The 10,071-nt window shown below is 46.4% G+C and overlaps 2 protein-coding genes across 2 annotated transcripts in view; both read right to left on the minus strand.

The window, feature by feature from the left end:
- Positions 1-1,052: 1,052 nt before the first annotated feature.
- Ccdc121 (coiled-coil domain containing 121) lies at positions 1,053-3,479 on the minus strand. The gene is made up of 2 exons (XM_031356550.1): positions 3,059-3,479; positions 1,053-2,246 (listed from the first exon to the last, which is right to left on the minus strand). The coding sequence occupies exons 1-2, from the start codon at positions 3,334-3,336 to the stop codon at positions 1,310-1,312; spliced, it is 1,215 nt and encodes a 404-aa protein (XP_031212410.1). The 5' UTR covers positions 3,337-3,479; the 3' UTR covers positions 1,053-1,309.
- A 3,643-nt stretch (positions 3,480-7,122) lies between these two features.
- The window catches only part of Znf512 (zinc finger protein 512), a 16,512-nt gene continuing 13,563 nt past the window's right edge, over positions 7,123-10,071 (minus strand). The window contains exon 12 of the mRNA XM_031355906.1: positions 7,123-8,852. Within this exon, the coding sequence (XP_031211766.1) occupies positions 8,559-8,852 (294 nt within the window). The 3' untranslated portion in view covers positions 7,123-8,558. The remainder of the gene's footprint in view (positions 8,853-10,071) is intronic.

Below are 10,071 nucleotides of genomic sequence, written 5' to 3' on the forward strand. Positions count from 1 at the left end.
AGCAGGAGATGCTCAAACCTAAGGATAATTTGTTTTAAGGCCTTTTATATAACACCTGTAATCCCATCACTCAGAAAGCTAAAGCAGCTGGGTGCACGCCTTTAATCCCAGCATTTGGGAAGCAGAGGCAGGCGGATTTCTGAGTTTGAGGCCAGCCTGGTCTATAGAGTGAGTTCCAGGACAGCCAGGGCTATAAGAGAAACTCTGTCTCGAAAAACCAAAAAAAAAAAAAAAAAAAGAAAGTTAAAGCAAATTCAAGGTCAGTCTGAAAAACAAAAGGTGATGAGAGATTGAACTATGTCCCGAAGGCAGTTCTGTCCACTACAGATTAGCTCCCAAGACCTGCATGTCATGAGTAATTTGAGGTAAGGGAGACATTCGTGGTATCTGAACCATATTCTGCCTCCTAACTTCTTAAAGGCAGTACCTTAGATATTTACCTCACTGTGAACCTCCTCTTAACTCTCTCTCCCTTAGACATTTCTTCTATTTTGGAGCAAATAGTGCCACTGTGTTTTCAGATGTGGAAGTCAACAGCATCATTTACATGGTTTCCTTGACTTCTGCTTCTCTGTATCTCTTACCAGCTTCACCGTCCCCTCCCTTCCCCAAATTCTCTCACCAGCATACTTCTTTAAAAGGTGATTTCACATTTAGTGAATATGCATGCAAGTGGGCATGTGTACCATGGCGCTCATGTGGAGGTGAGAGGGCCACTTGGAGGACTCTGTTCTTTCCTCTACATTGGGTTTAGGAGATCACACCCAGTTCATTGGGCTTGGCTACAAGCATCCTTGCCATCTTGTTGGCTATACTTTTGTTATATACACAGTTTGTTCGTTTGTTTTTAATGCCTCACTTTACTCTAATTGTAAGGCCTCTGCACTCAGTATTCATCTCTGCTGGGGATGTTTCCTTCCTCAGTTTGCTCCATAGACTTTAATATTCAAGTCTAGCTTCCTGCTATTAAACTCGCTTTTTTGAACACCATCCAGTTTTGTTTCCTCCATGAATGAGGAGGTAGCCCTGCAGCAGACTGAGGCAGAAGAGTGTTTTATTATACTGGTGTTTATTGAATACTGGTGTTTATGACAATGACCCCATGTTGCCCAGGAGTGCTCCATCAGGACATGGAAGAATCATGAACAATCTCAGTGATCTTTCCAAGCTGGCCCAGTGTTACTGGCCATCCAACAGCCTCCCCAGTAGACTAAGACAGTGTTGGGACCTAGTACTTCTGAGTCTTATTTTTCTGGCTAATAAATAAACTACATTGCATTTATTCTTGATTTGCTGCAAGAAGGATGATTCAGTGTGGCCTCAGGACACCCTTGTTTGAGGGGCAAGGGTCACAAGTATGACTTCTCTCCCTCTTTGCCTTAAGCTGTCCTCTCCCCCTAACTAAGGCTTCTTGATACCACCGTTCCTCCTTCAGCCACTCTTTCCACATCTCTAGCTTCCGCTTTATAGACTCTAGCTTGTGGTACTCCTGAATTAGCTTCAATAGGTCCTCCTGTAACTCCTGGTTCTCTCTGCAGACACTAATGGAAAATTCTGAATTTACTTTCTTGGCTGTGCACTTGAAGAGCTGGGCCTTCTGCCTAACTCTCGGGGTGTCATGGTCTCCTGCCTGCAGCAACTGTAGCTCCTGTATCTGTCTCATTAGGTGTTTCTTTTGCTGCAGGAACTGCAAGTGTGCCTGGCGGTCCTTCTGAATAGCTTCAGCTTTCATGTCCTCCAGCTCCTTCTCTAACATCTGGATTTTCTTCTCCTGGCTCTTCTGTATGGAGGAAATGTGCTCCATTGACTGAAATTGCTGCCCCAAGTGGGACTGCTTGACTTTTCCCTGCAAGAGCTGTGTTTGAAGCTCCTTGGTTTGCTTGGTGAAGCTGAGCATCAGTTCTTGTTTCCTTCTAATAATCTTCCCACATTCCTGAATGTACCCATTCCACAGTTGGCAGTATTTCTTTTTACACTGCTCATTTTGCTTCCCTAGGACTCTCAAGAAGAAGTTCTCCTCAGCTTTCACACAGAGGGCCTCGTGCTGCAGCAGCCTGCTGCCTTGCAGCTGGCACTCCTGCTGGAGCCTGGCCCCTTCTATTTTCCTGCCCAGGCTCTCCAGTGCCTCGATTGTCTTGTTTTTTACCTTGTTCTCTAATTTCGTTAGCCTCTCTGACTTGAAAAGTTCATTTAGAATCATAAGATATGTTGATGGCTGAGGAGAACCTTTTGAACTTTGGGCAAACCTGGAGGAAGAACAAAGGAAATATTCTTTTATCAGTTCTTTAGGCACAAGTGAGAAAACAATAACTGGAAACTAAACCTTTGGGTTTCCATCATGTGCCAGAAAGGGTCAGTGCTAGTTAAGATTTTTGGCAAGTTGGTATATTCAGGAGTTATTTGGGAGGAGGAATTACAAGTGACTCCATCAGACTATCTGTAGACCTCTCTCCCTCTCTCTCTCCCTCTCCCCCCCTCTCTCTCTGTCTCTGTCTAAATTAAAGATTGATTAATGTGGGTGGGTCCAGCCCAAGGCAAAGTGACACCCCTAGGCAGGTGGTCCTTAACTGAATAAGAAAGTAGTTCAAGGAAGTGAGCAGTTTATGTCCACAGCTTCTGCTTCAGTTCCTGCTTCCAGGTTCCTGTCTTGAGCTCCTGCCCTGACTTCTTTGGATGATGAACTATGATACAGAAGAAAAAGATGAAATAAACCCTTCCCCAGTGTTGCTTTTGGCCATGGTGTTTTGTCAGAGCAGTAGAAACCCTAATTAAGGCAGATTCTCTCACTATACATGATGCTCAGTGATTAGGCTAGTCTGGATGGCTGGCCAATAAATATCTGGGAACTGCCTATTTCTATGCCCCACCCCAACCTTAGGGGTTATAAGTGTGTGTTGCCTTGCCCAGCTCTGTTATTGGGTACTGGTGATCTGAATTCAGGTCTTCATGTCATGTGGCAGGCACCTGAGCCACTGAGGCATCTCCCAGTGGATCTTCTTCCATCATTGTTACCAAGCTTAGGAGACCTTCCATTCACATCATTCCCCCCAGTACCTACCTGGTTCCAGAACTCAGGCATTTATTGAGGCGAGTCTGGTGCTCAGTGAGGGTCTTTGCCAAAAAACTGGTGCCACATGTCTGCCTTCGGGGAACACGATTTTCAAGAGGTGTCTTTACTCTGGAGTGCACAGGATAGGACTTTGCACAGCTAGGGTTGACATCACATAATTTCTTAGTCTCCGCTACTAAGTTAGTCCTAGCAGGTCGACTGGATTCGCCCCCAGACCTGGGTCTTCTGTCTTGTGAAATGCAGTTACATTGTGTTTGGGATTCCATCTCTTCTCCTACATCCCATTTGGCTACCACCGACTCTCGCTCCGGCACCCTACACAACTTCTCAATTGTCCAACCCTCCCATTTCTTAGGTATCAGCGCCAGTCAACCCCAACAGGGTAAATCCCACAGAAGCCTCCCTGGCCTACCACTGTATCCTTTTCCTGAGATTGGGGCCAAATGTTCCCTGCACAATGGCCTCATGGAATGTCACAGAAGTCTCTCTAGTGATTTGGTGTCTCTATGGTGAGGGGCTGGACTGCAGCTTCTGGGGAGTCTGGGACCTCAGACCACTGTGTGTCTGTTGGTATTGGGAATGACAAAAGTCTAGAAGAACCACTTTCTAGACATGAGTATCTTAAGGAGATGTGGTAGGGGTCTGTCAAGAGACTGTCTTGTAGTAGGAGAAAGCTGAAGAGAGAAGAGTCTCTGGAGTAGTGGAGAGCCCAAGTTGCGTTCTGGATAACTTGACTACCACTCTAGTTCCTTTCTCTGGGTAAAAGGGTAACCTGGGGTCCGCCAAGCTTGGGTCAGAATTATCTTCTGCATAACTCCAATGCACAGTTGTGTAATTGTCCATGTTGTCCATTGTCGTGAGAATGAAACGGACAGCCTCTTAAAAGCCAGGGCATAAGAATAACCCTTGCTTTGATTACAGAGAAAGCAGTCAAGTTAGCCGTGAAGAGTTGTCAAAGCAGGACCTACTACGTTCTGGGAATGAACAAAGAGCAAAACTGAAGTAAACAAGGATTCTCGTGTTATGAAGTTAATGTTCTCGTGGAAGAGTGTGAAAACGTGGGCATGGTGGTAGCACACACCTTTAGTCCCAGCACTCAGGAGGCAGAGGCAGGTGGATCTCTGTGAATTCAAGGCCAACCTGGTCTACAGAGTGAGTTCCAGAAAAGCTAGGGCTACACAGAGAAACTCAGTCTTGGAAAACGATGTGAAGAAATGCCTGTACTCATATAGAAAGCAAGTAAGGTGATTAAGAGTTCGGGAGATGCTGTTTGGTGGGTAATCAAGCTAGCTTTTGAGCAGAGAGTTGAATGTTGAGCATAGATGTAGCATGTGTTTATGTGTAGACCTGTTTGAGGGCGTGGGCACACACATGGGGGGGAGGAAAGGAGGAAGGGAGGGAGAGGGAGAGAGGGAGAGGGAGAGAGAGGAGAGAGAGAGAGAGAGAGAGAGAGAGAGAGAGAGAGAGAGAGAGAGAGAGAGAGAGAGAGAGAGAGAGAGAGAGAGAGAGAGAATTTTAAATGTTTAAGTTAATGAGAGGGGCTGAGAGTATAGTTCAGCTGTCAGAGTGCCTACCTGGTGTGCAGAATACTGAGTTCAGTCTCCAGCAGCAACAGAGTAGAACACACACTTGTAATCCTAACACTCTGGAGGTGAGGCAGGAGGACCAGTAGTTCAAGGGCATCCTCTTCTATGTAGTGAGTCCAAGGCCAACTGGGATACATAAAGATCCTGTCTCATGTCTCTTCTTATTGACATGAATGAAGGGTTAAGAGCATTTGCTGTTCTCACAGAGGATCTGGGTTCAGTTCCCAGCACCCACATGGTGGCTTCAGAAAACACACGAGGACTGGCAGTATGTGGATATTACTGCAGTGTTGGATCAGCACTGAGCACTATCTTTCAGGACTGCACAAGTAAGAACACTTCTTCAGTGGTTTTCTTGAGCCAAGTATGTCTTGGTTGACACACCCAGACAGATTGAAGTATTCATCTGGTCAGCTTAGGACAATCATCACTGAGGCCCTGGTAACTATTCAGTTTTGATACCTAGAATCCATATAGTAGATTGTAAGAACTGACTCCCATACTGTGGTGGTTTGTATATGTATACAGAGAGTGGAACTGTTGGGAGGTGTGGATTTGTTGGAGTAGGTATTGCCACTGTGGGTGTGGGCTTTAAGACCTTCATCCTAGATGCCTGGGAGCCAGTATTCTCCTAGCAACCTTCAGATGAAGATGTAGAACTCTTAGCTCCTCCTGCACCATGCCTGCCTGGATGCTGCCATGTTCCAACTTTGGTGATAATGGACTGAACCTCTGAACCTATATGCCAGCCCCAATTTAATGTTGTCCTTTATAAGACTTGCCTTGGTCATGGTGTCTTTTCACAGCAATGAAACCCTAACTAATGAGTACAGGCCTGTATACAAGCTGGTCACCCATTAATCACAGAGCAATACATTGTCTTCTGACCACCACATGCTCACTGTGGCGCTTGAGCATGCATGCCCATACACACATATTTAATCACTCCATATTATATAGATTACCATGCTCAGCATCCAAGTGTCTAAACTTGACACAAGCCTAGGACATCTGTAAAGAGGGAACCTCAATTGAGAAAATATTTCCTTCAGACTGGCCTGTAGGTAAGCCTTTGGGGATATTTTCTTAATTAATAATGGATGTGGTTGGGTCCCCACGGTGGGTGGGGCCACCCCTGCTCAAGTGGTCCTGGACTGCATAAAGAAACAAGCTGAGCAAACTGTGATGAACAAGGAAGCAGTGTCCCTTGGTGGCTTCTTAACACACTAGGCTCCTGCCTTGGGCTCCTGTCTTGGCTTCCTTCCCTTCATGAAAGATTAGAAGCTGTAGAATAAAACGAACATTTTCCTCCCCAAGTTGTTTTTAGTCATGGTGCTCAGTACATCAACAGAAAGCAAACTAGTAAAGTACCCCACTGGGTGACTATCACATTTTATCCACCCATCTGGAGGGAAAAGATAATGTACCAGATTCAATTTTTAAAAAAGAAAAAATAATTGTCTCAGATGATCTTGTTTGACAAATGGTCCTCCTTCAGGAGGTGACTCAGTCCATTCCCTTCTGCTCTGTTACACTTCTATCATATGAGGCATCATCTCTATTGCATCTAACTAGGTAGAAAGAAGGGCGTGGCACATGACCTTCCTTTCCTGTTTAGAGAGGAGTTTATTCAGTCATACTTTTGGAGATGTTAGTCTATCAGACATGCAGGGTGTGGCAGACCAGAAAAGCTTGCATCCTGGTACCAGGAAGCAGAGGAGTGAACGAAGATGAGAATCTTGCCCCCAGTACTAGGGACCAAACAAAGACCTGTGTACAAGCTAGTCGCACAGTGCACACATCACTTCTGCAGACTCCAACAGAGACAATAGCTGGCTGCTCACTTGCCATATGGAGGCCAGAAAGGGCAACAAGGAGGAAATGGAGTCTAGCCATGTGTCCTTTAGCCTGTGAGTCTGGAAGATGAGAACAGATTTTGGTAGACATGTGGAGCATCTTGTCTTTTTCATGCAAATCTTCTGCACAGGTGGGTGGGTCAGTATACACCTGGGGCTGGATCTTCTTCTTGGGTTCAGCTTTATTAGATACTGCTAAGTCATTTTCAAAGTAATTATATCCATTTCCATCACACACACACACACACACACACACACACACACACACACACACACACTTCAACATCCTATATGTACCAAATACTGCCACCCTTGTTTATATTATTCTAATGAATTTTAAAAGCTGAATAGTGTGACCAGGATGTTCTATAAAAATCTTGTTGATTCCTGGCCTTGGGAAGGAAATGGCCTGCTGCAGAAGGCCCACAGCAAACAGGCCATGTCCCCCCACCCCCTCCCCAGCTCCCTTTACTGCAATCATAGTGACCAGCAGGTTTCAGGAGCCGAGGAACACTTGAGATGACCTGGAACTCCCCCAGTTCTTGGCCATCTTGAGTCCCATGAGTCAGCAAGGGGTCTGAGAGCAGTGGCAGCAAAGAGGACCAGGGACTTTCTGATAGAGTCATTTTATTTGCCAAATATTCTCCAAGTCCTTGTCACCAGAACTTCACATAGCTTCTTATTTCTCCTCCTCCACAACCCTCACCCTCACCTACTACAGGGGCACCGAGGGCATAAGCAGAAATGAAGAGTAGCACAAACACCTAATTTCCTTGGCTTGTTTCAAAATGACCCTTCTGGCAGTGCCTAATTCAAGTTTTAATGCCCCATTATTGAAAAGTGATCTTCACAAAGCACACATGAGAAAGCTGTTTAGAAGAGCACAGAGAACAGAGACTTTAGGGTGGCAAATGGCCTTTCAGAGTTTGGAAAGGTAGTATTGTCCACATCAAAGTTAGCTTGGTAAGTGGCACAGGCCGCACAATAGGTGGGAATATAGAAGAACAATATTTACACAAAAGGGGGAAGAGAAACCAGAAACACGACAACAAGGTTACTTACTCTAACTCATGTTCCAAGACATCCACCCTCACAGGAGAAGAGCCCTCTGAACACCACCAGATAGGCTTGAGGGACAGAGACCATTCTTTCCAGCTCCAGAGAAATATCTACATCTGGTGTCAGAATCTCACAATATAAAGCTGACAGAACTCCATATACAAAACAGTAGGACAGTATTCTCAGAACATTCAGACAGAGGTGGGCTGATGCCGCGCACGACTTAAGTGGGTACGGCCTAACAAGTGAGGAAAGCCAGAGGAGAGGGACTGCACACCTTGCTTTGCAGCCTCAGCGGCATTGCCAGGGTCCAGGGCACCGAATCAACACAGTGAGGGATGCTGGCAGTCTAGGAGGGCCATCTTAGTGTTTGGGACACAGACTCCTCAGGCTGTTCTCATGTCTGTGGGTCCAATTAGTCCCTGCTCCAACAGCAAGCATAGCAAGCTCCTAGCTTTTCCATGTTCTCAACAGTAAAACCTAATTAAAGACAAGCAGCCTCTGTCAGGTTTAGAGCCACACTGTGACCAAAAGTGGCAGTTCTCCTTTCTAGTCCTCTTATGTCACAGCACTGAAGGATAAAACCTGTTACAGCTTTAAAAAAAAAAAAAAAAGATTAGTTTGGAACTGTTTTATAAGCTAAATGGTAGAGTAGCACTAAATCAGTGGGGGCTCCAAGAACGCTCATAACGCAGACAGGAAGGAATGAAGAAAACCAGCAGAAGATTTCTCTCTTAACCTTGCACAGGGCAAGGGGACCTGCAGCTGCTTTTCCAGGGGAGCTCTTTGGGCAACAGAAAAGCAAGAGGACTTCAAGGGAATATGAACCTACTGAGGCAGGGAGGGGAGAAAGTGAACGAGTCAGGAAGACTGTGAAATTTACACAGAGGAACTGAGAGCATCTTCACCCAGCCCCAGACTCAGGCCTCCCCTGCACGTGTCCCCATGACAACTGCATCACATCCCTGGAGCACGATCAATGGCTGCCTACTTCCTCCCTCGTTTGTGAGTGGTCTTGGCCGGCTCGGCTTTCTGGGGCTGTGCTGGTACTGGTGCTGGCTCTGGCTCGGACCCCACCAGCTCCTCATTCCCACCCTGCTCCTTCCCTGTCTTCGGCTCCAGCTGGCTCTCTGGAGCCTCTGTGCATGGCTGCTGCTGCCTTCTCAGAGACCGCCGCCTTCCGTGTTGCTGCCGCTGCTTCTCCTCCTCCTGCTGCCGCTGCTTTATCTTCATCAGCTTCTCGAAGCTTTTCGTGGTTGTCGGGTTCACAACAAACCAATCCTACAGGGGAAAGAGACATGAGGACTGCTCAGAAACCCCATAAAGGACAAAATGAAAGGACAGGAAGAATGGAGAGAAGGCATAGGAATGAGGAAGCACATGGACCTTAGAGCTCTGTTCTGGAGAAATGCAATATGCATTAGCTCTCATAAATGTGGAGTGTGTAATGCATGATTCTGGGTAGTTCAGTAAGTGATCAGGACACAGGTGTGGTAGTGCATGCCTGGAATCTTAGCACTTAAGAGCCAGAGGGATCATTTTCAAAGATACAGCTAGTCTGAGGACAGCCTGGGCTGCTCACGACCCTATGTCAAAAACCCAAACCTGGGCTGGAGAGATCACTCAGCAATTAAGAGCACTTTGTGCTCTTCCAGAGGACCCAGCTTCTGTTCCCAGCACTAACAATGGGCATCTGACAACCACTCTTAACTACAGTTCCAGGGTCCCCTGTAGGTCCCAGCACAAGGTGGTACACATACATACATGCAGAAACACAACTTTATACAGAAAAAAAAAAGAAGAGGAAGAAAAAAAGAAAGAAATGAGAAGAGAAGAGAAAGAAAAGAAGGTTGTGGTTACAAAGTGCTTACTTGGCCTGTCACCTGTCTCCTCCTCTTGGGACAGGAGCACAGATCCTCAAGCAGACCCCAACTGCCATTCTCCCTTCCCCCTGACTTCCTGTAAGTCACTCCATCTTCTTGAGTCTCATTATAGAAAATTATGTGGTGGAGGAAACTTATTATAAAGCATTCTTCTGGAAAAGCAAACGCCTGAATCTGAGTAATCCAATCAGTTTCCCAGGCTGGAATATCAACTCAAAGGGAACAGTTAGGACAGAGGAGCACAGCTGTAAGTAGAGGAGCACTTCCACAGGACAGATCAGTGAAGTCCCAAGTGTGCAAAAGTATGTGATGAATTTTACAGAAAAAGAAGGAGAAGAGGGAGAAGAAGAAAGAGGAGGAGCAGAAGGAAGATGAGGAGGAGGAGAAGGAGAAGAAGGAGGAGGAGAAGGAGAAGGAAGAGGAGGAGGAAGAGGAAGAGCAGGAGGAAGAGGAGGAGGAGGAGAAGGAGAAGGAGGAGGAGGAGGAGGAGAAGGAGGAGGAAAAGAAGAAGGAGGAGGAGGAGAAGAAGGAGGAGAAGGAGGAGGAGGAGGAGAAGAAGGAGGAGGAGGAGGAGGAGAAGGAGGAGGAAGAGGAGGAGAAGGAGGAGGAAGAGGAGG

Source organism: Mastomys coucha, unplaced genomic scaffold (genome assembly GCF_008632895.1).
Source record: "Mastomys coucha isolate ucsf_1 unplaced genomic scaffold, UCSF_Mcou_1 pScaffold6, whole genome shotgun sequence".
NCBI classification, from domain to species: Eukaryota; Metazoa; Chordata; class Mammalia; order Rodentia; family Muridae; genus Mastomys; species Mastomys coucha.

What these genes read in the sequence shown, in the direction of transcription:
- Ccdc121 (XM_031356550.1), bottom strand. Translation starts at nt 3,336, where the DNA reads ATGGAATCCCAAACACAATGTAACTGCATTTCACAAGACAGAAGACCC. An exon ending in TGCCTGAGTTCTGGAACCAG is followed by an intron (nt 2,247 to 3,058) that starts GTAGGTACTGGG and finishes TTCTTCCTCCAG; the next exon opens with GTTTGCCCAAAGTTCAAAAG.